This window comes from Anolis sagrei, chromosome 8, assembly GCF_037176765.1.
Source record: "Anolis sagrei isolate rAnoSag1 chromosome 8, rAnoSag1.mat, whole genome shotgun sequence".
Taxonomy (NCBI): Eukaryota; Metazoa; Chordata; class Lepidosauria; order Squamata; family Dactyloidae; genus Anolis; species Anolis sagrei.
Window position 1 is genome coordinate 43,579,223 of NC_090028.1, and position 27,983 is coordinate 43,607,205.

At 44.7% G+C, this 27,983-nt stretch overlaps 1 protein-coding gene across 1 annotated transcript; it reads left to right on the plus strand.

Annotated features, from left to right (window-relative positions):
* The first annotated feature begins 297 nt into the window (after positions 1 to 297).
* On the plus strand, positions 298 to 22,979 carry LOC132783216 (C-signal-like). Its single transcript, XM_067471142.1, has 6 exons — positions 298 to 452; positions 8,986 to 9,037; positions 11,360 to 11,547; positions 16,222 to 16,380; positions 20,498 to 20,608; positions 22,714 to 22,979. The coding sequence occupies exons 1-6, from the start codon at positions 303 to 305 to the stop codon at positions 22,825 to 22,827; spliced, it is 774 nt and encodes a 257-aa protein (XP_067327243.1). The 5' UTR covers positions 298 to 302; the 3' UTR covers positions 22,828 to 22,979.
* The last annotated feature ends 5,004 nt before the right edge of the window (positions 22,980 to 27,983 follow it).

Sequence of the window (27,983 nt, forward strand, 5' to 3'; positions counted from 1 at the left end):
GAAGGAAGGAAGAAAGAAAGAAAGAAAGAAAGAAAGAAAGAAAGAAAGAAAGAAAGAAAGAAAGAAAGAAAGAAAGAAAGAAAGAAAGAAAGAAAGAAAGAAAGAAAGAAAGAAAGAAAGAAAGAAAGAAAGAAAGGCCAATGATTTGCCCAGTCCTGGTGGAAGCTCCCAGGAGTGTTGCAGTTCCCGAGAGCGGCCAGGAGGGGCGCTGTCCCGAAGGGTGCCGAAGGCGGTGGTTCATAAGTAGCCGGGTCCATCGAGAGCGGGCGCCTCTGAGTCCGGGAGCCGAGCGGAGGCGAGGCATGGCGGTGGGTCCGGGGTCGCGCAGCCTCGTCCTCACGGGAGCCAATCGCGGGATCGGCCTGGAGCTGGTCCGCCAGCTTTTGGCCGCCGCGGAGCCGCCGCAGTGGATCTTCGCCTGCAGCCGGGAGCCCGGCGGGGAGAGAGCGAAGGTGCGCGCCGGGAACTTAGGGAACGGCGGGGGAGAGCATCTACACCGCAGAATTAACGCGGTTTGACCCCACTTGGACTGACCTGGCTCAATGCTGTGGAATTGAAGCCTTCTCTGCCAAGGAGTGCCGCTCCCTCGCCAAACTACAACTCCTTGGGTTGCTGCTTCACTTTGGCTCCTGGCAGTTACAGGGGAGGCAATCAAACCGCGTTAAGTGTGCAGTGTAGATGGACCTTTTGGGAAAAGGAGTGGGAAGGCGATGCGAGGGGAACTCTGAGGATTGTCGCCTGATTTTATTGTTGTTATATTATTATTATTATTATTATTACTAATTAATATAATAATGCTATAATGTCAATATTAATAATACAAAAATATTTTAAATAATATAATATTAGAAGGAAGGAAGGAGAAAGGAAGAAGAAAGGAATAAGAAAAAATATAATATATATATAATATAATATATAATACAATAATTATAAAATTATATTATTTTTAAAATATTTTTAATATTTTTACTAATTATTAATATAATAATACTATAATGTTAATATTAATAATATAAAATATTTTAAAAATAATATAATATTAGAAGGAAGGAAGGAAGGAAAGGAAGGAATAAGAAAAAATATATAATATATATAATATAATATATATATATATTATAATATAATATATAATACAATAATTATAATATTATATTATTTTAAAAATATTTTAAATATTTTTTATATTTTATACATTATTATATAATTTTTATATTATTAACATTATATTATATTATAATATGTTAATAATATAAAAATTATATAATAATGTATAAAATATAAAAAAATTATAATATTATATAATATTATTATATAATATATATTATATTATAATATTATGTTAATAATATAAAATTATATAATAATATATAAAATATAGAAAGAATATATTATATAATATTATTATATAATAAATAATAATACTATAATGTTAATATTAATAACATAAAAATAATAAAAACAATATATTACTATAATTATTATATTATATTATATTATAATATTATGTGAATAATATAAAATAATAAAATACTAAATAAAATATTAAAATAATATTATAATTATATTATATTATATTATTATATGATATATAATAATACTATAATGTTAATATTAATAATATAAAAACATAAAAACAATATAATACTATAATTATTATATTATAATATTATGTTAATAATATAAAATAATAAAATAATATATAAAAATATGAAAATAATATTATAATAATAATATTATATTATATTATTATGTGATATATAAGACTATAATGTTAATATTAATAATATAAAAAGAATAAAAATAATATAATACTATATATTATGTATTATAATAATATTATATCAAAAATATAAAAAGAATATAATAATATATAAAAAGAATATAATAATAATATTATAGTATAATAATGTTAATATTGATAATAAAAGAATATAATAATAATATTATATTATTATATGATATATAATAATACTATAATGTTAATATTAATAATATAAAAATAATAAAAATAATATAATACTATATTATAATAATATTATCTCAAAAATATAAAAAGAATAAAATAATATATAAAAAGAATATAATATTATAATATATTATTAAATATTATATAATAATACTATAATGTTAATATTAATAATATAAAAAGAATATAATATTATAATTATATTATATTATAATAATATGTTAATAATTAAAAAGAAAAAAATATAAAATATAAAAAGAATAAAAAGGAATATAATAATACTATAATATATTATTAAATATATAATAATACTATAATGTTAATATAGTACTATAATGTTAATAATAATATAAAATATTTTAAAATAATATGATATAATTATATTATATATTATAATAATATTATGTCAATAATATAAAATAATATATAAAAATATAAAAAGAATATTATAATAATACAATATAATATTGTTTTATAATATATTATATGACATTGTTATCATATTATAATATTAATATTAATTAATAATACAAATATCAAAAGGAGCCTAGTGTCAGGATCGAGGGAAGTCAGAGCTCCATTCTATTCTGGTCAGACCTCACTTAAAAGTAAAAAACAATGAATTCTTCTGGGTTGCTGTGAGTTTTCTGGGCTGTCTGGCAAAATCCAGAAGCATTCTCTCCTGACATTTCGCCCACATCTATGGCAGGCATCTTCAGAGATTGAGGGGTCTGTTGAAAACTAGGAAAATGGGATTTATATCCCTGTGGGATAATGTCCAAGGTGGGAGAGAGAACTCTTTGTCTGTGAATGCTGCAATTGATCACCTTGATTAGTATTGAATAGCCTTGCAGCTTCAAGGCTTGGCTGCTTCCTGCCTGGGGGAAAGCTTTGTTGGGAATGCTTCTGGAACACAACCATACAGCTTGGAAAACTCACAGCAACCGGGTGAAGGTGGAAGAAAGAACTCTTGTCTGTGAATGCTGCAATTGATCACCTTGATTAGTATTGAATAGCCTTGCAGCTTCAAGGCTTGGCTGCTTCCTGCCTGGGGGAATCCTTTGTTGGGAATGCTTTTGGAACACGACCATACAGCTTGGAAAACTCACAGCAACCGGGTGAAGGTGGAAGAAAGAACTCTTGTCTGTGAATGCTGCAATTGATCACCTTGATTAGTATTGAATAGCCTTGCAGCTTCAAGGCTTGGCTGCTTCCTGCCTGGGGGAAAGCTTTGTTGGGAATGCTTCTGGAACACGACCATACAGCTCGGAAAACTCACAGCAACCGGGTGAAGGTGGAAGAAAGAACTCTTGTCTGTGAATGCTGCAATTGATCACCTTGATTAGTATTGAATAGCCTTGCAGCTTCAAGGCTTGGCTGCTTCCTGCCTGGGGGAATCCTTTGTTGGGAATGCTTCTGGAACACGACCATACAGCTTGGAAAACTCACAGCAACCGGGTGAAGGTGGAAGAAAGAACTCTTGTCTGTGAATGCTGCAATTGATCACCTTGATTAGTATTGAATAGCCTTGCAGCTTCAAGGCTTGGGTGCTTCCTGCCTGGGGGAAAGCTTTGTTGGGAATGCTTCTGGAACACGACCATACAGCTCGGAAAACTCACAGCAACCGGGTGAAGGTGGAAGAAAGAACTCTTGTCTGTGAATGCTGCAATTGATCACCTTGATTAGTATTGAATAGCCTTGCAGCTTCAAGGCTTGGCTGCTTCCTGCCTGGGGGAAAGCTTTGTTGGGAATGCTTCTGGAACACGACCATACAGCTCGGAAAACTCACAGCAACCGGGTGAAGGTGGAAGAAAGAACTCTTGTCTGTGAATGCTGCAATTGATCACCTTGATTAGTATTGAATAGCCTTGCAGCTTCAAGGCTTGGGTGCTTCCTGCCTGGGGGAAAGCTTTGTTGGGAATGCTTCTGGAACACGACCATACAGCTCGGAAAACTCACAGCAACCGGGTGAAGGTGGAAGAAAGAACTCTTGTCTGTGAATGCTGCAATTGATCACCTTGATTAGTATTGAATAGCCTTGCAGCTTCAAGGCTTGGCTGCTTCCTGCCTGGGGGAATCCTTTGTTGGGAATGCTTTTGGAACACGACCATACAGCTTGGAAAACTCACAGCAACCGGGTGAAGGTGGAAGAAAGAACTCTTGTCTGTGAATGCTGCAATTGATCACCTTGATTAGTATTGAATAGCCTTGCAGCTTCAAGGCTTGGCTACTTCCTGCCTGGGGGAATCCTTTGTTGGGAATGCTTTTGGAACACAACCATACAGCTTGGAAAACTCACAGCAACCGGGTGAAGGTGGAAGAAAGAACTCTTGTCTGTGAATGCTGCAATTGATCACCTTGATTGATATTGAATAGCCTTGCAGCTTCAAGGCTTGGCTGCTTCCTGCCTGGGGGAATCCTTTGTTGGGAATGCTTCTGGAACACAACCATACAGCTTGGAAAACTCACAGCAACTGGGTGAAGGTGGAAGAAAGAACTCTTGTCTGTGAATGCTGCAATTGATCACCTTGATTAGTATTGAATAGCCTTGCAGCTTCAAGGCTTGGCTGCTTCCTGCCTGGGGGAATCCTTTGTTGGGAATGCTTTTGGAACACGACCATACAGCTTGGAAAACTCACAGCAACCGGGTGAAGGTGGAAGAAAGAACTCTTGTCTGTGAATGCTGCAATTGATCACCTTGATTAGTATTGAATAGCCTTGCAGCTTCAAGGCTTGGCTGCTTCCTGCCTGGGGGAATCCTTTGTTGGGAATGCTTCTGGAACACGACCATACAGCTTGGAAAACTCACAGCAACCGGGTGAAGGTGGAAGAAAGAACTCTTGTCTGTGAATGCTGCAATTGATCACCTTGATTAGTATTGAATAGCCTTGCAGCTTCAAGGCTTGGGTGCTTCCTGCCTGGGGGAAAGCTTTGTTGGGAATGCTTCTGGAACACGACCATACAGCTCGGAAAACTCACAGCAACCGGGTGAAGGTGGAAGAAAGAACTCTTGTCTGTGAATGCTGCAATTGATCACCTTGATTAGTATTGAATAGCCTTGCAGCTTCAAGGCTTGGCTGCTTCCTGCCTGGGGGAATCCTTTGTTGGGAATGCTTTTGGAACACGACCATACAGCTTGGAAAACTCACAGCAACCGGGTGAAGGTGGAAGAAAGAACTCTTGTCTGTGAATGCTGCAATTGATCACCTTGATTAGTATTGAATAGCCTTGCAGCTTCAAGGCTTGGCTGCTTCCTGCCTGGGGGAATCCTTTGTTGGGAATGCTTTTGGAACACGACCATACAGCTTGGAAAACTCACAGCAACCGGGTGAAGGTGGAAGAAAGAACTCTTGTCTGTGAATGCTGCAATTGATCACCTTGATTAGTATTGAATAGCCTTGCAGCTTCAAGGCTTGGCTACTTCCTGCCTGGGGGAATCCTTTGTTGGGAATGCTTTTGGAACACAACCATACAGCTTGGAAAACTCACAGCAACCGGGTGAAGGTGGAAGAAAGAACTCTTGTCTGTGAATGCTGCAATTGATCACCTTGATTGATATTGAATAGCCTTGCAGCTTCAAGGCTTGGCTGCTTCCTGCCTGGGGGAATCCTTTGTTGGGAATGCTTCTGGAACACAACCATACAGCTTGGAAAACTCACAGCAACTGGGTGAAGGTGGAAGAAAGAACTCTTGTCTGTGAATGCTGCAATTGATCACCTTGATTAGTATTGAATAGCCTTGCAGCTTCAAGGCTTGGCTGCTTCCTGTCTGGGGGAATCCTTTGTTGGGAATGCTTCTGGAACACGACCATACAGCTTGGAAAACTCACAGCAACCCGGTGAATCTGTCCACGAAAGCCTTCAGCAACAAATTAATTCTTCAGTAAAATGGGACACTTTCTGGGGAAAGGGAGCTTTTAAACTGTATTCATTAACGGAAGGAATGGCTTCCTTTGGGATTTCATAACGAACGGTTGTTAACGGAGCGAGGGACCCTTCTGAACAGGCTCCGCATCCCACAGTTGGTTCTTTGTTCAAAGCCTAGCTTTCTTGGATGTCTAATTTTGCACAGTTTCTTCTTGCATTTTGTGAGTCCCTCTGAATTGGGAAAATCCTGCATTTCAGTCACAAGAGCCTTGATTCAGAAAGAGTTCCAGTGGAAAGACTTGTGATTTGGAAGTTGGCAAAACGCTCTCCTCACGTCCAGCCTTTTCAATAATGATGATGATGATGAAGGGGAAACCAGCTGATCCCTCATCCATCTAAAACACAGACATGCGCCTTTCACCTTCAGAACAGACAAGCATCCCGAGCTCTGAGGATTATTACCTGGGAAGGAAGGAATCCCACGGGAGCATTGCAGCGCACCCAAATACCTGGGAGTCACTCTGGACCGTGCTCTGACCTACAAGAAGCACTGCCTGAACATCAAGCAAAAAGTGGGCGCTAGAAACAATATCATACGAAAACTGACTGGCACAACCTGGGGATCACAACCAGACACAGTGAAGACATCTGCCCTTGCGCTATGCTCCTCTGCTGCTGAGTATGCATGCCCAGTGTGGAACACATCTCACCATACTAAAACAGTGGATGTGGCTCTTAATGAGACACAGGATGTTTACGCCTCACACCACTGGAGAAATTACACTGCTTAGCCGGTCTTGCACCACCTGACATCCGCCGGGAAGTAGCAGCCAATAGTGAAAGGACCAAGGCAGAGACATCTCCAGCTCATCCCCTGTTTGGGTATCAGCCACCACGTCAACGACTTAAATCAAGAAATAGTTTTCTAAGATCTACAGAGACACTCGCTGGAACACCTCAGCAAGCGAGAGTCCAAAAGTGGCAGGCTCAAACCCAGAGCCCCAACCAATGGCTGATACCCAATGAGAGACTCCCCCCTGGGCATACAGAAGACAGGGCGACTTGGAAGGCGCTGAACAGACTGCGCTCTGGCACCACGAGATGCAGAGCCAACCTCCAGAAATGGGGCCACAAAGTGGAAGTTCTTCCTCATGTTCAGATGGAATCTCCTCTCTTGTAGTTTGAAGCCGTTGCTCCATTGCGTCCTAGTCTCCAAGGAAGCAGAAAACAAGCTTGCTCCCTCCTCCTCCCTGTGGCTTCCTCTCACATATTTATACATGGCTATCATATCTCAGTCTCCCATCCTTCTCTTCTTCAGGCCAAACATGCCCATCTCCTTAAGCCGCTCCTCATAGGGCTTGTTCTCCAGACCCTTGATCATTTTAGTTGCCCTCCTCTGGACACATTCCAGCTTGTCAATATCTCTCTTGAATTGTGGTGCCCAGAATTGGACACAGTGTGATTCCAGGTGTGGTCTAACCAAAGCAGAATAGAGCATGGGGAGCAGGACTTCCTTAGATCTAGACACTATGCTCCTCTTGATGACGGCCAAAATCCCATTGGCTTTTTTTGCCACCACATCACATTCCTGGCTCATGTTCCCCTTCCTCCCCACGAGGACTCCAAGATCTTTTCCATACGTCCTGCTCTCGAGCCAGGCATCATCGTCCCCCATTCTGTCTCTTTGTATTTCGTTTCTCCTGCCTAAGTGGAGTATCTTGCATTTGTCCCCGTTGAACTTCATTGTGTTAGTTTTGGCCCTTAGAGATTTGAGATTCAATTATTGCACTGAACAAAGAAGAATAAGTGTGTTATGTAACTGGTGAAAATACACAATCTGTATAGTACAACATATACAGATCGTACAAGGTCAGTAGTAAAATAAGGTTGGCATCTGTTGCCCTTCGAGTCTTCTCAATCTGATTTATATTCATTGCAAGCCCCCGGTAGTGCAATGGGTTAAACCCTTGTGCCGGCAGGACTGCTGACCAACAGGTCAGCGGTTTGAATCTGGGGTGAGCGGGTTGAGCTCCCTCTGGCAGCTCCAGCTCTCCATGCAGAGACATGAGAGAAGCCTCCCACAAGGATAGTAAAACATCAAAACATCTGGGTGTCCCTTGGGTAATTTCCTTGCTGACAGCTAATTCTCTCACACCAGAAGCGACTTGCAGTTTCTCAAGTCGCTCCTGACATGAAAAAAAATAATTGCAAGCACAGGCAGTACGATGCATCCTGTGATCTGATTTTTCTACTTCTGTTTGTTCTTCTGGTCTTGTCTTTTCAGGCTGGGCAATGTCCTTGCAGACGGCCAATTCTCTCACACCAGAAGCGACTTGCAGTTTCTCAAGTCGCTCCTGACATGAAAAAAAATGTAATTGCAACCACAGGCAGTTTGATGCATTCTGTGATCTGATTTTTCTACTTCTGTTTGTTCTTCTGGTCTTGTCTTTTCAGGCTGGGCAATGTCCTTGCAGACGGCCAATTCTCTCACACCAGAAGCGACTTGCAGTTTCTCAAGTTGCTCCTGACATGAAAAAAATTAATTGCAACCACAGGCAGTACGATGCATTCTATGATCTTTCTAAGAAGTCTGATTTTTCTACTTCTGTTTGTTCTTCTGGTCTTGTCTTTTCAGGCTGGGCGACGTCCTTGCAGACGGCCAATTCTCTCACACCAGAAGCGACTTGCAGTTTCTCAAGTCGCTCCTGACATGAAAAAAATTAATTGCAACCACAGGCAGTTTGATGCATTCTGTGACCTGATTTTTCTACTTCTGTTTGTTCTTCTGGTCTTGTCTTTTCAGGCTGGGCGACGTCCTTGCAGACGGCCAATTCTCTCACACCAGAAGCGACTTGCAGTTTCTCAAGTCGCTCCTGACATGAAAAAAATTAATTGCAACCACAGGCAGTACGATGCATTCTATGATCTTTCTAAGAAGTCTGATTTTTCTACTTCTGTTTGTTCTTCTGGTCTTGTCTTTTCAGGCTGGGCAATGTCCTTGCAGACGTCCAATTCTTTCACACCAGAAGCAACTTGCAGTTTCTCAAGTTGCTCCTAACATGAAAAAAAATTAATTGCAACCACAGGCAGTTTGATGCATTCTGTGATCTGATTTTTCTATTTCTGTTTGTTCTTCTGTTCTTGTCTTTTCAGGAGTTGAGGAAATTGGCTTCCAATCACCCAAATGTCGTGATAGTGAAACTGGGTAAGTCCCATGGTTTGTGTATTGCCAATCTGCTGGCTTTTAATTCATTTCCTTTGCTTTGTAGTAAGTCAGGAATGGCAAGATTGTTGGATTGCAACTGCTGTCATGTCTCCCTGAAGCCGAGCATGCCCCCCCCCCCCCACAAGGGATGGTGACTTATAGTTCTGCAAAGGACAAAGGTACCAGACTGCACAATAGGGGTTAAGTCTTGGTCATTTGTCAAGGCCTTAACAACAATGAGGACCCCATGAAACTTTGGGAATAGCTAGACCTTGGGGTCTCTGCCTCTCTCGGAAGCTGTAGTCCTCCAAGGACGGGGAGCAAAGCTAGTTTCCAGAGACACCAGGTCCATTTGGGCCACTCCAGAAACCTTTCCCCTTTTCCTCTGCCCTTTGTTTCCCCTATAGACATGAAGAAACTCCACAAAAGGGACTACAAGGCCCCAAACATTCCAGGATTTTTTTATCCACAACTTCCTTTTGCATGAACAACAGCCTGGGCAGCGGGTGGCCCTCGGAGGAATTGTCCAGCCCTCAGCTTGACCCTTTGGCAAAAATCTTAATCATATTTCCTCCTGAAGAACAAAAGGTCCTAAAAAAAAAAACCCTTTTGCCTTCGCTCTGATTATTCATTCCACTCAAAGCACAATAGATCAGGCTGGCCTTTGTCTCACCAGCCACATGGCATGGCACTTCCTTTCCCAGATTCCTTTGTGCTCCCTCATCCCGCCTCCATCTCTCCTGATTGGCTGTCGCCACCAGGTGGCAGAGGTCTCCCCATTGGTTCCTACGGACCACTGGAGCCCATCGCCCAATCATGGCAGGGAACAACAGGGAAGCTGGGGCGGGGAGTTTGAACTCTACAACTTTGAATTTGCTATAAATATGACTGTATTGGTGTAATCTCCTCATACTCTGCTGGCGAATGATTGCAGCTTTGCATCCGGTTTCAGCTGAATCGCAATAAACTTCGATGGCTTTTCTTCAACTGGTGAGACTTTTCATTGGGAAATCAGGGAAAAATATGGGATGCTTCTCTGTCTCGCCAGGGAAAAAAGAACTCTTTGAGGAGTCTAATTGGTCTCTGCCTCCTGGCAAAGACCCCTAAATTTTAGCTCTACAACATCCCCATTGTGGCTCCTTGCCAGGGATGATAGAAGCCATAGTCTAGCAGCATTTGGGTGACCAAATGTTCAGCAACCCTTTCTTGCCGTTAAATAATAACAAACTACATCTCAACCTTCCTCATGCTGTGACCCCTTAACACAATTCCACCTGTTGTGGTGACCCACAACCATAACATTATTTTCCTTCCTACTTCATAACTGTCATTTTGCTACTGTTATTAATGATATAAATATCTGATATGCAGGATGCATTCTCATTCACTGGACCAAATTTGGCACAATTACCCTAACGTTCAAATTTGAATACTGGTGGGGTGGGGGGGGGGTGATTTTGTCATTTGGGAGTTGTAGTTGCAGGGATTTATAGTTCACCTGCAATCAAAGAGCATTCTGAACTCCACCAGCGATGGAATTGGGCCAAACTTGGCACACAGAACTCCAAAGACCACCAGAAAATACTGAAAGGGTTTGGTGGGCATTGACCTTGAGTTTGGGAGTTGTAGTTTGCCTATATCCAGAGAGCGCTGTGCACTCAAACAATGATGGATCTGGGCTAAACTTGGCATGAATACTCAATATGCTCGAATGTCAACACTGGTGGGGTTTGGGGGAAATAGATCTTGATATTTTGGGAGAATTACAGCTCACCTACAATCAGAGAGCATTCTGAACTCCACCAGTGATGGAATTGGGCTAAACTGGGCACACAGAACTCCCAAGGGTTTGGTGGGCATTGACCTTGAGTTTTGGAGTTGTAGTTTGCCTATATCCAGAGAGCGCTATGCACTCAAACAATGATGGATCTGGACTTAAATTGGCACGAATACTCAATGTGACCAAATGTGGACACTGGTGCAGTTTGGGGAAGATAGACCTTGCCATTTGGGAGTTGTAGTGGCTGGGATTTATAGTTCACCTATAATCAAAGAGCATTCTGAACTCCACCAATGATAGAATTGGGCCAGACTTCCCACACGGAACCCCCACAACCAACAGAAAATACTGTGTTTTCTAATTGTCTTTGGCGACCCCTCTGACACCCCCTTGCGACCCCCCTAGGGTCCCGACCCCCAGGTTGAGAAACACTGTTATAAAGGTTGAATGGTCATTAGAGGAGTGTGCAGAATTGCTGCTTCCTGTGCCCCTCCCTAGTTCCCCCCTATTTCTGACAGTATCTTCTCTTGCTGTTCTTGCAGATGCTACAAATCCCGTGACCATTAAGGAAGCTGCCGCTTGCGTCGAGGGGCACCTCCAAGGGGCGGGGCTGAATGTGCTGATCAACAACGCTGGGATTTTCAGAGACAAGGAACTGGAAACCTTGGGCCCAGAAGACATGCTGGACGCCTACAAGACCAATGTGATTGGGCCATTGCTAGTCAGCCAGGTAGGGTTGGGCTGGGCCTTCAAAAGTTACCTTTCAAAAGTAATCCATTACTGGAAATGTGGGAAAGAAGTTGGCACATTCATCCATGTATGTTGGAAATCATCATCATCATCATCATCATCATCACTTTATTTCTTAATTAGTTGTTCTCCACCAAAGATACTTTTGGTTGTTTTCTGCTTCCTTGGAGACTAGGACGCAGTGGAACAATGGCTTCAAACTACAAGAGAGGAGATTCCATCTGAACATGAGGAAGAACTTCCTGACTGTGAGAGCCGTTCAGCAGTGGAACTCTCTGCGCAGGAGTGTGGTGGAGGCTCCTTCTTTGGAGGCTTTGAAAGAGAGGCTGGATGGCCATCTGTCAGGGGTGATTTGAATGCAATATTCCTGCTTCTTGGCAGAATGGGGTTGGACTGGATGATGGCCCAGGAGGCCTCTTCCAACTCTAGGATTCTAGGATTCTATAACTTCCTGACTGTGAGAGCCGTTCAGCAGTGGAACTCTCTGCCCAGGAGTGTAATCGAGGCTCCTTCTTTGGAAGCTTTTAAGCAGAGGCTGGATGGCCATCTGTCAGGGGTGATTTGACTGCAATATTCCTGCTTCTTGGCAGAATGGGGTTGGACTGGATGGCCCAGGAGGTCTCTTCCAACTCTTTGATTCTATGATTCTATGTTCATAGACAACCTCCCTGATTGAATTGTTGGCATGCCCTTATGGGCGTCTTTTATTACCTCCCCGCTGTGGTGCAGCTGTCTGAGTGTCAGCTGCATTAAAATCACTCTGACCAAAAGGTCATGAGTTCGAAGCCAGCCCGGGTTGGAGTGAGCTTCCCATCAATTGTGTAGCATGTTGTCGACCTTTGCAACCCGAAAGACAGTTGCATCTGTCAAGTAGGAAAATTAGGTGCCACCTATGTGTGGGGAGGCTAATTTAACTAATTTATGAGGCCATAAAAAAGCACTCCAGCAAAGCTTACGGGGAATGCAGAAGTACTTCATCAGTGTTGCAGATGGACGATGAAAGCAACAGCTCTCCTGGTGGCCAGAAAAGTTAAATAGCCTCTGACTGTCTGTCTATATCTGTTGTGTGTCTTTGGCATTGAATGTTTGCCATATATGTGTACGTTGTAATCTGCCCTGAGTCCCCTGCGGGGTGAGGAGAAGGGCGGAGTATAAATACTGTAAATAAATGAATAAAAATAAATACTCACATTGCTGTTTTTGATCTGCTAGGTGAGCAGAAGCTGGGTTGTCAGGAACTCACCCTGACCAGGACTTTCACTGTCAGCCTTTTGATTGGCAAGATTGGCAAGAGTGGTGGCAAAAAAAGCCAATGGGATTTTGGCCTGCATCAAGAGGAGCATAGTGTCTAGATCTAAGGAAGTAATGCTACCCCTCTATTCTGCTTTGGTTAGACCACATCTGGAATATTGTGTCCAATTCTGGGAACCACAGTTGAAGAGAGATATTGACAAGCTGGAATGTGTCCAGAGGAGGGCGACTAAAATGATCAAGGGTCTGGAGAACAAGCCCTATGAGGAGCGGCTTAGGGAACTGGGCATGTTTAGCCTGAAGAAGAGAAGGCTGAGAGGAGATATGATGAGGGCCATGTTTACATATGTGAGAGGAAGCCACAGGGAGGAGGGGGGAGCAAGCTTGTTTTCTGCTTCCTTGGAGACTAGGACGCAATGGAGTAATGGCTTCAAATTACAACGGTTCTGGCCCCACTTACCTCTCCGAACGCATCTCCACCTATGAACCGACCAGGACATTAAGATCGTCTGGGGAGGCCCTGCTCTCGGTCCCGCCTACGTCACAGGCGCGCTTGGCGGGGACGAGAGACAGGGCCTTCTCAGTGGTGGCCCCTCGGCTATGGAATGCCTTACTGGCAGACATCAGACAGGCACCTTCGTTGCTGGCGTTTCGGAGAAAGGTTAAGACCTGGCTTTATGAACAAGCGTTTGGTTGAACAGTGCAACCAATCAAGGAAGACGGTAAATGGAACATAGGAATGGCACAAGGATTATGAGAACAGATCTGATTTCACTGAGGCGTTATGTTGTGTGTGTTGACTGTCCTGTTCTGTTTTGTTAACTGTTGTGGATTGATGTTGTTGATCCTGTTTGTCGCACTTGTTGCGTTTTAATTGCACTGACAGTGTTGATAATTTGTACCATGTAAACCGCATTGAGTCGCCTGTCTGGGCTGAAATATGCGGTATAGAAATAAAGCAAATAAATAATAAATACAAGAGAGGAGATTCCATCTGAACATGAGGAAGAACTTCCTGACTGTGAGAGCCGTTCAGCAGTGGAACTCTCTGCCCAGGAGTGTAATCGAGGCTCCTTCTTTGGAAGCTTTTAAACAGAGGCTGGATGGCCATCTGTCAGGGGTGATTTGAATGCAACATTCCTGCTTCTTGGCAGAATGGGGTTGGACTGGATGATGGCCCAGGAGGTCTCTTCCAACTCTTTGATTCTATGATTCTATGTTCATAGACAACCTCCCTGATTGAATTGTTGGCATGCCCTTATGGGCGTCTTTTATTACCTCCCCGCTGTGGTGCAGCTGTCTGAGTGTCAGCTGCATTAAAATCACTCTGACCAAAAGGTCATGAGTTCGAAGCCAGCCCGGGTTGGAGTGAGCTTCCCATCAATTGTGTAGCATGTTGTCGACCTTTGCAACCCGAAAGACAGTTGCATCTGTCAAGTAGGAAAATTAGGTGCCACCTATGTGTGGGGAGGCTAATTTAACTAATTTATGAGGCCATAAAAAAGCACTCCAGCAAAGCTTACGGGGAATGCAGAAGTACTTCATCAGTGTTGCAGATGGACGATGAAAGCAACAGCTCTCCTGGTGGCCAGAAAAGTTAAATAGCCTCTGACTGTCTGTCTATATCTGTTGTGTGTCTTTGGCATTGAATGTTTGCCATATATGTGTACGTTGTAATCTGCCCTGAGTCCCCTGCGGGGTGAGGAGAAGGGCGGAGTATAAATACTGTAAATAAATGAATAAAAATAAATACTCACATTGCTGTTTTTGATCTGCTAGGTGAGCAGAAGCTGGGTTGTCAGGAACTCACCCTGACCAGGACTTTCACTGTCAGCCTTTTGATTGGCAAGATTGGCAAGAGTGGTGGCAAAAAAAGCCAATGGGATTTTGGCCTGCATCAAGAGGAGCATAGTGTCTAGATCTAAGGAAGTCATGCTACCCATGCTCTATTCTGCTTTGGTTAGACCACATCTGGAATATTGTGTCCAATTCTGGGAACCACAGTTGAAGAGAGATATTGACAAGCTGGAATGTGTCCAGAGGAGGGCGACTAAAATGATCAAGGGTCTGGAGAACAAGCCCTATGAGGAGCGGCTTAGGGAACTGGGCATGTTTAGCCTGAAGAAGAGAAGGCTGAGAGGAGATATGATGAGGGCCATGTTTACATATGTGAGAGGAAGCCACAGGGAGGAGGGGGGAGCAAGCTTGTTTTCTGCTTCCTTGGAGACTAGGACGCAATGGAGTAATGGCTTCAAATTACAACGGTTCTGGCCCCACTTACCTCTCCGAACGCATCTCCACCTATGAACCGACCAGGACATTAAGATCGTCTGGGGAGGCCCTGCTCTCGGTCCCGCCTACGTCACAGGCGCGCTTGGCGGGGACGAGAGACAGGGCCTTCTCAGTGGTGGCCCCTCGGCTATGGAATGCCTTACTGGCAGACATCAGACAGGCACCTTCGTTGCTGGCGTTTCGGAGAAAGGTTAAGACCTGGCTTTATGAACAAGCGTTTGGTTGAACAGTGCAACCAATCAAGGAAGACGGTAAATGGAACATAGGAATGGCACAAGGATTATGAGAACAGATCTGATTTCACTGAGGCGTTATGTTGTGTGTGTTGACTGTCCTGTTCTGTTTTGTTAACTGTTGTGGATTGATGTTGTTGATCCTGTTTGTCGCACTTGTTGCGTTTTAATTGCACTGACAGTGTTGATAATTTGTACCATGTAAACCGCATTGAGTCGCCTGTCTGGGCTGAAATATGCGGTATAGAAATAAAGCAAATAAATAATAAATACAAGAGAGGAGATTCCATCTGAACATGAGGAAGAACTTCCTGACTGTGAGAGCCGTTCAGCAGTGGAACTCTCTGCCCCGCAGGGAGTGTGACGGAGGCTCCTTCTTTGGAAACTTTGAAACAGAGGCTGGATGGCCATCTGTCAGGGGTGATTTGAATGCAATATTCCTGCTTCTTGGCAGAATGGGGTTGGACTGGATGATGGCCCAGGAGGTCTCTTCCAACTCTTTGATTCTAGGATTCTATAACTTCCTGACTATGAGAGCCGTTCAGCAGTGGAACTCTCTGGCCCGGAGTGCGGTGGAGGCTCCTTCTTTGGAAGCTTTTAAGCAGAGGCTGGATGGCCATCTGTCAGGGGTGATTTGAATGCAATATTCCTGCTTCTTGGCAAAATGGGGTTGGACTGGATGGCCCATGAGGTCTCTTCCAACTCTTTGATTCTATGATTCTATGATTTTCTGCAGCTGGCAGTTAACCGGCTGTGCTAAAGCCCGGACCTAGATTGATGTCGATTGAAAACAGAAGTGCTTCCTGGATTCCTTCTCACTGGCTTCTCTCTCTCTCTCTCTCTCTCTCTCTCTCTCTCTCTCTCTCTCTCCATTCCAGGCTTTTCTGCCTCTGCTGAAGAAGGCAGCCAAGGAAAGCAGTCAGGATGGGCTCAGTTGCAGGAAAGCAGCCATCATCAACATTTCCTCCGTCTTAGGCTCCATTGAGTCAGTCCCACTCAACTACACCAAGCCCGCCGTGCCCTACCGCTGCAGCAAGGTAGGACCCACTTCTCCTGCCAGGAGAGCGCTGCTTCGGAACTGGCTGCGTTCCCTATTGTCTAGACATTCATGGAACCTGAACATCTTGTTCTGCTTTCCTAATGGCCAAGCTGCTGTCGCGCCTCAGAGTAGAGTCACCTCGCTAAAAACACCAAACTGCACACAGCCAGAAGTCTCTATAGTTTATTAAAAAGTAAAAGATAAAAAGTTCTGAAAAGCAAACGTAATGTTCTAAAACAGTGTTTCTCAACCTGGGGGTCGGGACCCCTTAGGGGGTCGTGAGGGGGTATCAAAGGGGTCGCCAAAGATCATCAGAAAACATAGTATTTTCTGGTGGTCATTGGGATTCTGTGTGGGAAGTTTGACCCAACTCTATTGTTGGTCGAGTTCAGAATGCTCTGTGATTGTAGGTGAACTATAAATCCCAGCAACTACAACTCCCAAATGTCAAGGTCTATTTTCCCCAGACTCTACCAGTATTCACATTTGGGCATACTGATATTCATGCCAAGTTTGGTCCAGATCCATCATTGCATGAATCCACAGCGCTTCTCTGGATATAGGTGAACTACAACTCTCAAACTCAAGGTCAATGCCCACCAAACCCTTCCAGTGTCTTCTGTTGGTCATGGGAGTTCTTTGTGCCAAATTCAGTTTAAATCCATCTCTGGTGGAGTTCAGAATGCTTTTTGATTATAGGTGAACTATAAATCCCAGCAACTACAACTCCCAAATGACAAAATAAATCCCCCCCCTCCCCAAATCCCACTAGCATTCACATTTGGGCATATTGGTTATTTGTGCTCAATTTAGTCCAGTGAATGAAAATATATCCTGCATATTGGATATTTACATTATGATTTATAACAGTACTAAAATGACAGGTATCAAGTAGCAACGAAAACAATATTATGGTTGGGGGTCATCACAACATAGGGAACGGCATTTAAGGGGTCATGGCATTAGCAAGGTGGAGAACCACTGTGCTAAAAGATCGATACAAAACAACACTTTGACGCATGATCCAAAAAGGCACCAGCAAAGCAAAATCCCATGAGAACATGACTGAGTCCAGAGACCATGAAGCTTCTGAGCAGTCTTCAAAGGCAGCCCCATGTAGAGTGCATTGCAGTAGTCCATCCTGGAACTGCAAGACAATCCAGACAAGCAAAATGCAAGCTTCTTGGTTAACGTAAAGTTGCTCTGACAAAGGTTTGGTCCCAAACACACTGTTTAATACCCTTTGCAAAACACAAAGGCGTTTCTTTGGCCTCTGACCTCCTTCTTGTTAGCTATTCTCACACTCCTTCGAACTCTGAATCCCAAACGGTCAGCACGATCTAAGGTTCCCGTTTCGTTGAGGTCAGTCTGTTTGTTAGTGTTATCCAGTTTGCCTTCCTGCTCATTATCAGGATGAGAACTGTCCTCCTTTCCTGAGTCAATTTGCACCTGCACCTGGCTCGTTTCAGTGTCAACACATTCATCCATCGCTGTGAGAAACTGACCTTCCACCCCCTGTTCCTCATTGACTATCACAGGGACATTTTGAACCAGATTGTGAACCTGAGTCCCATCATCCTCATCAGAGGCACTCTGTGGTTCCAGCTGAGTCACAACAGCTGCATCACAATCCCCTTTCTCTGAGTGGGAATGTAATAATTTCACAGAATCATGGAATCACAGAGTTGGGAGAGACCCACATGGACCATTAAGCCCCTTCCTTTCCCCCCTCAGCTGCCTAATATTTTGGATGTATGAAGATGGCCTGTATTGAAAGGCAGTCAGGAAGCTCTGCCTGTCACTGAACATTGAGAAAACCAAGGTGCTGTTCCAGCAGTCACCAGCCCATTCCTCCCCAATGCCAGTAATACAGCTTAATGGCGTAACATTAGAAAATGTGGACCATTTCCGCTCCCTTGGCAGCCACCTCTCCACCAAAGTCAACATCGACGCTGAAATACAACACCGCCTGAGCTCTGCAAGTGCAGCATTTTCCAGAATGAAGCAGAGAGTGTTTGAGGACCGGGACATCCATAGGGATACCAAGGGACTTGTCTATAAAGCTATTGTCCTCCCAACCCTGCTCTATGCCTGTGAGACGTGGACTGTCTACAGATGTCAACATTGACACTGAAATACAACACCGCCTGAGCTCTGCAAGTGCAGCATTTTCCAGAATGAAGCAGAGAGTGTTTGAGGACCGGGACATCCGTAGGGAGACCAAGGGGCTTGTCTATAAAGCTATTGTCCTCCCAACCCTGCTCTATGCCTGTGAGACGTGGACTGTCTACAGACGTCACATGCAGCTCCTAGAACGTTTCCATCAGCGCTGCCTCCGGAAAATCCTGCAAATCTCCTGGGAAGACAAGCGGACAAACGTCAGTGTGCTGGAGGAAGCAAAGACCACCAGCATTGAAGCGATGGTCCTCCAACATCAACTCCGCTGGGCCGGCCACGTTGTCCGGATGCCTGACCACCGTCTCCCAAAGCAGTTGCTCTACTCCGAACTTAAGAACGGAAAACGGAATGTTGGTGGGCAGGAAAAGAGATTGAAAGATGGGCTCAAAGCCAACCTTAAAAACTCTGGCATAGACACTGAGAACTGGGAAGCCCTGGCCCTTGAGCGCTCCAGCTGGAGGTCAGCTGTGACCAGCAGTGCTGCAGAATTTGAGGAGGCACGAGTGGAGGGTGAAAGAGAGAAACGTGCCAGGAGGAAAGCGCGTCAAGCCAACCCCGACCGGGACCGCCTTCCACCTGGAAACCAATGCCCTCCTCACTGCGGAAGAAGATGCAGAGCAAGAATAGGGCTCCACAGCCACATGTGGACCCACAGGGAAATCCATAATGGAAGACCATCTTACTCGTCCAACGAGGGATCGCCTAAGTAAGTAAGTAAGTCTAGAGATTAGAACCAGTGCCTGGTCGCTGAGACGGTTTGGATGAGCGCGAACAAACTCAAGTTGAATCCAGACAAGGCAGAAGTCCTCCTGGTCAGTCGCAAGGCCAAACAGGGCATAGGGTCACAACCTGTGCTGGATGGGGTGACACTCCTCTTGAAGGCACAGGTGCGCAGCTTAGGGGTCCTCCTGGTCTTATCACTGAATTTGGAATCCCAGGTTGCAGTAGTGGCCACGGGAGCTTTCGCACAATTAAAACTTGTGTGCCAGTTGCACCTGTACCTTGGGAAGTCAGACTTGCCCACGGTGGCCCATGCTCTCGTTACATCTAGGATAGACTACTGCAATGCGCTCTACGTGGGGCTGCCTTTGAAGACTGCTCGGAAGCTTCAAATAGTCCAACAAGAGGCAGCCAGGTTAGTAACAGGGGCACACCACTTCCATGTTACGTCAGCTCCACTGGCTGTCAGTTTGCTACCAGGCACAATTCAAAGTGCTGGCTTTGGCCTATCAAGCCCTCAACGGCTCCGGCCCAACTCAAAAACCACTGGGGGAATTGACACCAAATTTGGACACAAGACACCTCTCAGGCCAACGAGTGACCATCACTCATAAAAACACTGGAAAACACAGCGGAAAGGACTTAAAAACCCCAAAAGCAAAATTACATTACAATGCATGCACAAAGCCACATATATAAACACAAACACACATATACACATGCAAAACACATATACACAGACTGGGCCACAGCAACGTGTGGCAGGGGACTGCTAGTAAATAAATAAATATGGAGTAATGCATTCAAGCTTTGGGAAAAGAATCAACCTAAAAATTATCTAGAACAGTGGTTCGTAACCTGGGGTCTCCAAATGTTTTTGGCCTTCAACTCCCAGAAGTCCTAACAGCTGGTAAACTGGCTGGGATTTCTGGGAGTTGTAGGCCAGAAACATCTGGGGACCCCAGGTTGAGAACCATTGATCTAGAACCTCTGGATGATAAGAGATGTCTGACAATGGACTGTGCTACCTTGGAGTGTGGTGGAGTCTCCACCTCCAGAGGTTTTTAAGCAGAGGCCAGATGGCCATCTGTCTGGAGTACTTTGGTTGTGTGTTCCTGCATAGTAGGGGGCTGGACTGGATGGCCTGAGTGGTCTCCTCCAACTCTATGATTCTATAAGGCTGAAGTTGGTACGTTCTCCTTTCCTCTTTCTTGCAGGCCGCTCTAAACATGCTGACAAAGTGCCTCTCTCTGAGCTATGCAGGAGACGGGGTTTTGTGCACCGCAGTCCATCCCGGCTGGGTGAAGACAGACATGGGAACCCAAGAGGTGGGTCACCATGCTTTGCAAAGAGTTCTTAAGTGGCTGAGGGGGGAAAGGAAGGGGCCTGAGGCTGTTAGGAATGGTGGGAGTTGGAGTCCAAAACACCTGGAGGGAGAGCCCAAGTTTGCCTGTTTTAGAAGATAGATTTATTTATTTATTTATCGTGTCAGGAACAACCAGACATTTGTATTACATTTTTAACAAAACAAATAAACAGACAGACAGAAGTGCTGGTTTTGACCTACAAAACCCTATACAGTTCCGGCCCAGTGTATTTGTCTGAACGGATCTCCCTCTACGTCCCACCTCGAAGCTTAAGATCTTCTGGGGAGGCCCTGCTCTCGACCCCGCCACTGTCACAAGTGAGGTTGGCGGGGACGAGGAGCAGGGCCTTCTCAGTGGTGGCCCCTCACCCGTGGAACTCACTCCCCGGGGAGATTAGATCAGCGACTTCCCTTCTGACGTTCAGGAAAAAATTGAAGACCTGGATTTGGGACCAAGCCTTTGGACATTCTGGCAGCTAAAGGATCTGACGATAAACAAGGACAGATGGAATGGAATGGACATACGGACTCTGAACACTGAGCATGAGATTGTTTTGCTATTTTACTATGTATTGATGTTTTTAATTTGTTAACTGTTTGGATTGCTTTCTGTATTATTTGTTAGTTAATTCAGGCATCAAATTGTGCCTTCGTCTGTAAGCCGCCCTGAGTCCCCTTTGGGGTGAGAAGGGCGGGGTAAAAGTAATTGAAATAAATAAATAAAATAAGAATGCAAAGTTTGCAAGTTTGGTAGTTGATTAAATGTCCTTTGACCAGTATCTGGCCCCTTGGAGCGCCTCTGGTGTTGCCGCAAGGAGGTCCTCCATGGTGCCTGTGGCAGGGCTCAGGTTGCATTGCAGCAGGTTGTCTCTGGTTTGCTCTTCACCACACTCGCATGTCGTGGACTCCACTTCGTGGCCCCATTTCTTGAGGTTGGCTCTGCATCTCGTGGTGCCAGAGCGCAGTGTGTTCAGTGCCTTCCAAGTCGCCCCGTCTTCTGTGTGCCCAGGGGGGAGTCTCTCATTTGGTATCAGCCATTGGTTGAGGTGCTGCCACTTTTGGACTCTTGCTTTCTGGGGCGTTCCAACGAGTGTCTCTATAGATCTTAGAAAACCATGTCTTGATTTAAGTCATTGACGTGCTGGCTGATACCCAAACAGGGGATGAGCTGGAGATGTCTCTGCCTTGGTCCTTTCACTATTGGCTGCTACTTCCCGGCGGATGTCAGGTGGTGCAATACCGGCTAAGCAGTGTAGTTTCTCCAGTGGTGTAGGGCACAGACAACCTGTGATAATGCGGCATGTCTCATTCAGAGCCACATCCACTGTTTTAGCGTGGTGAGATGTGTTCCACACTGGGCATGCATACTCAGCAGCAGAGTAGCATAGCGCAAGGGCAGATGTCTTCACTGTGTCTGGTTGTGATCCCCAGGTTGTGCCAGTCAGCTTTCGTATGATGTTGTTTCTAGCTTGATGTTCAGGCAGGGCTTCTTGTAGGTCAGAGCACGGTCCAGAGTGACTCCCAGGGATTTGGGTGTGCTGCAATGCTCCAGCGGGATTCCTTCCTTCTCAGGTAATAATCCTCAGAGCTCGGGATGCTTGTCTGTTCTTGAGATGAAAGGCACATGTCTGTGTTTTGGATGGATTAGGGGTCAGCTGGTTTTCCCTGTCATAGGCAGTAAGAACACCCAGAGCTTCGGAAAGCTTCTGTTCTACCATCTCAAAGAAAATTGTCTGACAGGAGTGAAGATAGATGAGATAAGCGTAGACATTCCTGAGTCCCAGGACACAGAAGCGACGTCGACGCCTGCCCTGCTCTATATCCACTCCTGTCAGGCAATTCTCCAAGCTGGAAGTACCAAACGTTTAATGTCCGAGGCTGCATTTCTCCAGGACCTGAGGACAACAACGATCGTCCGAAGTAGGCTGTTGCCTCATTCCCATCGTAGCCTCTTGTGTGCATTCCTTTTTTAAACATGTGCACAATCTGAGCATGGTTCCTCCTCCCTCACTTTGTTTCGTTCCGCAAAGGCATGTTGCTCATTGTTGTCCTGCTTGTCTTTTGCAGGCCGACTTGAGTGTAGACGAGAGCGTACGGGGGATTATCGGCGTGCTTTCCAAGCTTGGTGACAAACACAACGGCGTCCTTGTGAACTGGAAGGGAAACAACGTTCCTTGGTGAAGGTGCAGCACAAGCCGCGCAAAGTCTCAGTCGATGACATCAGTCTCTTTCTTTGGCAGATGCCATGTGATGCTCAGGGCCCAAAAAGCACTGTAACTCCAATCATTTGTGTGTGTTTCGCACACAATTAATAAACTTACACTTCCAGGAAACGTTTGTGGCTTGTGAACTCTTCATGCCTTGTGGTGGCGCAATGGGTTAAACCCTTCTGAAGGTCAGCAGTTCAAATCCAGGAGCGGGGTGAGTTCCTGACTGTCAGCCCCAGCTTCCCATGCAGGGACATGAAAGAAGCCTTGCATAGGTTGGGAATAATAAACTTATAATAAACTTTATTTATACCCCGCCACCATCTTCCCTTACATGCCCAAACAACAAATTACAATACAATGAGATAGAAATTGCAATAAAATAAACAACATAACATTAAAGTATAAAACATATAAGCATATAAACAATATGCACAAAACATAAAAAAAAACAACCCAGTAAACCAAATATAATGACAGTGAGTGGGCCGCAGGTACATAACACCTCTGGGTGTCCCTTGGGCAGCATCCTTGCAGATGGCCAATTCTCTCACACCAGAAGTGACTTGCAAGAGAAGGCTTTATTCCTCTATTCCTCTTTGGTGGGGACGCGATTGGTGGGGACGAGAGACAGGCCTTCTCGGTGATGGTGTTGGATCTCAGGCTAAGATTCACCTTGCTATCTCTGACAAACCAGCCAAAATTGTGAGGTAGAAAGTTTATTGTGAGGTTTTCAAACAAAGCAGTTCATCAGCAGTGAGAAGATCAATAATACAGGGTAAAAATCCAATATAATCCCTTTGAGTCAAAGCAGGAGACTTGAAGCACAGAAGCAGAGTAAAAGTCCAGGAAATAGCATGAGGTAACGTGAAGCAGGCTTTCCCCAAGCCCCAGAGCCGAAGGCAAGCAAGCCATTTTAGCAACGTTGGAACTGACGCAGAACCACCTCCAAGGCAGTTTACTTATAGGTAAAACATCAAAACATTGAACATCAAACAGGCAGCTAACAAGCAGTTTTCCCACCAACGGATGAGCTCAACACTTGGCCGCAATTCGTAAACTCCGTCTCAACACCTGCTGGGCAGCCTGACCTTGAACGCCACCAACTGCCTTATCAGCTACATTCCGTTCCTGTGAGAAAAGCGGCTTGTCTCTAGCTATAGATTTTGACTGAGAAAACTGAAAGCCCACACCTGCATCTGTACTCTCATTTCCATCATGCTCATCTGCACTCTCAGTCCCATCATGCTGTTGAACCACAACAGATGGCTCCCCGGCTATGGAACTCCCTTCCTGGTGAGATCAGGTTGGCCCCCTCCCTCCTGTCCTTCGGAAGGATGGTCAAAACTAGGCTGTGGGACCAAGCTTTGGGACAGGGCAATGAACCGGCAATGGGAAAGATGACCAGGCTAATTGGATTTGACGCGGATGGCTAGGATGGTTTTAAATGGTGTATTTTAATATTCTGATTTTTTTTTAATGTTTATGTATTGTACCCAGGCATTGAATGTTTGCCGTGTATATGCTGTGCTCCGCTCTGAGTCCCCTTCGGGGTGAGAAGAAGGGCGGAATATCAGTGTTTTAAATAAATAAATAATAAATAAATTATTGTACACTCTTGGAAAAAGAATAATTTTAACCTCCTCTCCCCAAATTCAAGGTGCCTCGTGCCAAAAGGCAGGAACCAGAAATTCCCATAAGAGTATTTTCCCCTTCCATGTCAGACAAAATGCAATAAGTAGCTAAACGTTTTCTGCCTTTTGCAGCCAATTCCAAGGTAGCAGCACCATTCTGACTTGGGAGAGAATCAACCCTGGCCAAGTGCAATGGTTGTTCTCAGTGGTTTAAACTGAAACAGAAGCAGGCCAAGGGCTCAACCCTGCACCCTAAGCCACTTCTCATCCCATCAGCGCTGCCTCCAGAAAATCCTGCAAATCTCTTGGGAAGACAGGTGGGGAAATGTCAGCATGCTGGAAGAAGAAGCAAAGACCACCAGCACTGAAGCGATGATCCTCCGCCATAGAATCATAGAATCAAAGACTTGGAAGAGACCTCATGGGCCATCCATTCCAACCCCATTCTGCCAAGAAGAAGGAAAATCTCATTCAAAGCACCCATCAACTCCGCTGGACTGAAGGCCACGTTGTCTGGATACCTGACCACCGTCTCCCGAAGCAGTTGCTCTACTCCGAACTCAAGAATGGAAAACAGAATGTTGGTGGACAAGAAAAGAGATTGAAAGATGGGCTCAAAGCCAACCTTAAAAAACTCTGGCATAGACACTGAGAACTGGGAAGCCCTGGCCCTTGAGCGCTCCAGCTGGAGGTCAGCTGTGACCAGCAGTGCTGCAGAATTTGAAGAGGCACAAATGGAGGGCGAAAGAGAGAAACGTGCCAAGAGGAAGGTGCATCAAGCCAACCCCGACCAGGACCGCCTTCCACCTGGAAACTGATGCCCTCACTGTGAGAGAAGATGCCAATTAGCTTCCGTGCACAATTCAAAGTGCTGGTTTTGACCTATAAAGTCTTAAACAACTCTGGCTCAGTTTACCTGTCCGAACGGATTCTCCCCTATGAACCATCAAGGTTATTAAGATCTTCCGGGGGGGGGGGGGCTGCTCTCGGTCCCACCACCCTCACAATCACGTTTGGTGAGGACGAGGGACAGGGCCTCCTCGGTGGTGGCTCCCCGGCTTTGGAACTCCCTCCCACTAGAGATTAGATCTGCTCCCTCCCTCCTGACTTTCAGGAAACTACTAAAGACCTGGCTCTGGAATGTGGCATTCGAGGAGTGAATCTATAACCTTCGTCCACACGGAAGAAGGATGATGAACTGTGACTGTGACTGTATTGACGACTTGGCTTGGGTAATTGTGATGATGATGTTATTGTACTTTATTGTACTTTATTGTACTATTTTAATCTGTAACAATGTTGCACTCTGTTGTACTTGTATATTATTGTATTTGCATATATGCTGTAAACCGACCTGAGTCCCTCGTTTGAGGTGAGAAGGCCGGTATAGAAAATTTCCTAATAATAATAATAATAATAATAATAATAATAATAATAATGCAGGTCAAGAATAGGGCTCTACAGCCACCTACGGACCCATCACTAGGATACTGACCCTAGAAGACTATCCTATTCGGACAACGAGGGATCTCCTAAGTAAAGTAAGTAAGGCACTTCTCAACTTGGCTGCCATTCACGTGTTTAACTTTTGGCAGTTCTGGAACACATGGCATGAAAGGACAACTGGTTTCTCAAATAAACCGCTGAGAGCATCTGAATACTGGAAGCAAATCTAAGCTGCAGAACATACATTTGCCACATGGTGGCATCAAAATACCATGATCAAAAATTCCCCCAAAGAATATTCATTCCAACAACTTGAGCAGTTAACTGGAAATTATGATGAAATTTTCCCAGAGAGGGTTCCTTCTCTTGTTTCCTACTAAAGCAACAACTCCCAACCTGGGAATCGGGACCCCTGGGGGGGGGGTTGCAAGGGGGTGTCAGAGGGGCCACCGAAAACCACCAGAAAACACAGTATTTTCTATTGGTCATGGGGGTTTCTCTGTAGGAAGTTTGGCCCAATTCCATCATTAGTGGGGTTCAGAATGCTCTTTGATTGTAGGTGAACTATAAATCCCAGCAACTACAACTCCCAAATGTCAAGGTCTCTTTTCCCCAAACTTCACGAGTGTTCACATTTGGGCATACTGAGTATCCATGCCAAGTTTGATCCAGATCCATCATTGTTTTGAGTCCACAGTGCTCTCTGGATGTAGGTGAACTACAACTCCAAAACTCAAGGTCAATGCCCAGCAAACCCTTCCAGTATATTCTGTTGGCCATGGGAGTTCAGTGAGATAAGTTTGGTTCAGTTCCATCATTGATGAAGTTCAGAATGCTCTTTGATTGTAGGTGAACTATAAATCCTAGCAACTACAACTCCCAAATGTCAAGGTCTATTTGGTCCAGATCCAAGTTTGGTCCAGATCCATCATTGTTTGAGTCCACAGTGCTCTATGGATGTATGTGAACTACAACTCCAAAACTCAAGGTCAATGCCCAGCAAACCCTTCCAGTATATTCTGTTGGTCATGGGAGTTCAGTGAGATAATGATGGTTCAGTTTAATCATTGATGAAGTTCAGAATGCTCTTTGATTGTAGGTGAACTATAAATCCCAGCAACTACCACTCCCAAATGTCAAGGTCTCTTTCCCCCAAACTCCACCAGTGTTCACATTTGGGCATACTGAGTATCCATGCCAAGTTTGATCCAGATCCATCATTGTTTTGAGTCCACAGTGCTCTCTGGATGTAGGTGAACTACAACTCCAAAACTCAAGGTCAATGCCCACCAAACTCTTCCAGTATTTTCTGTTGATCATGGGAGTTCTGTGTGCCAAGTTTTCTTTAAGTTCATCGTTGGTGGGGTTCAGAATGTTCTTTGATTGTAGGTGAACTATAAATCCCAGCAATTACAACTCCCAAATGTCAAGGTCTATTTTCCCGCCAAACTCCACCAGTGTTCACATTAGAGCATATTGAGTATTCGTGTAGGGTTTGGTCCAGATCCATCATTGTTTGAGTCCACAGTGATCTCTGGATGTAGGTGAACTACAACTCCCAAACTCAAGATCAATGCCCACCAAACCCTTCCAGTATGTTCTGTTGGTGATGGGAGTTCTGTGTGCCAAGTTTGGGTCAATTCCATTGTTGGTGGAATTCAGAATGCTCTTTGATTGTAGGTGAACTATAAATCCCAGCAACTACAACTCCCAAATGAGACAATCAGTCGACCCCCCCTCTAACCCCACTGGTATTTAAATTTGAGCATATTGGGTATTTGTGTCCAATGTGGTCCAGTGAATGAAAATACATCCTGCATATATGATGCTGGGGAAAGTGGAAGGCAAAAGGAAGAGGGGCCGACCAAGGGCAAGATGGATGGATGGCATCCTTGAAGTGACTGGACTGACCTTGAAGGAGCTGGGGGTGGGGACGGCCAACAGGGAGCTCTGGCGTGGGCTGGTCCATGAGGTCACGAAGAGTCGGAGACGACTGAACGAATGAACAACAACATTCATAACAGTGACAAAATTCCAGTTATGAAGCAGC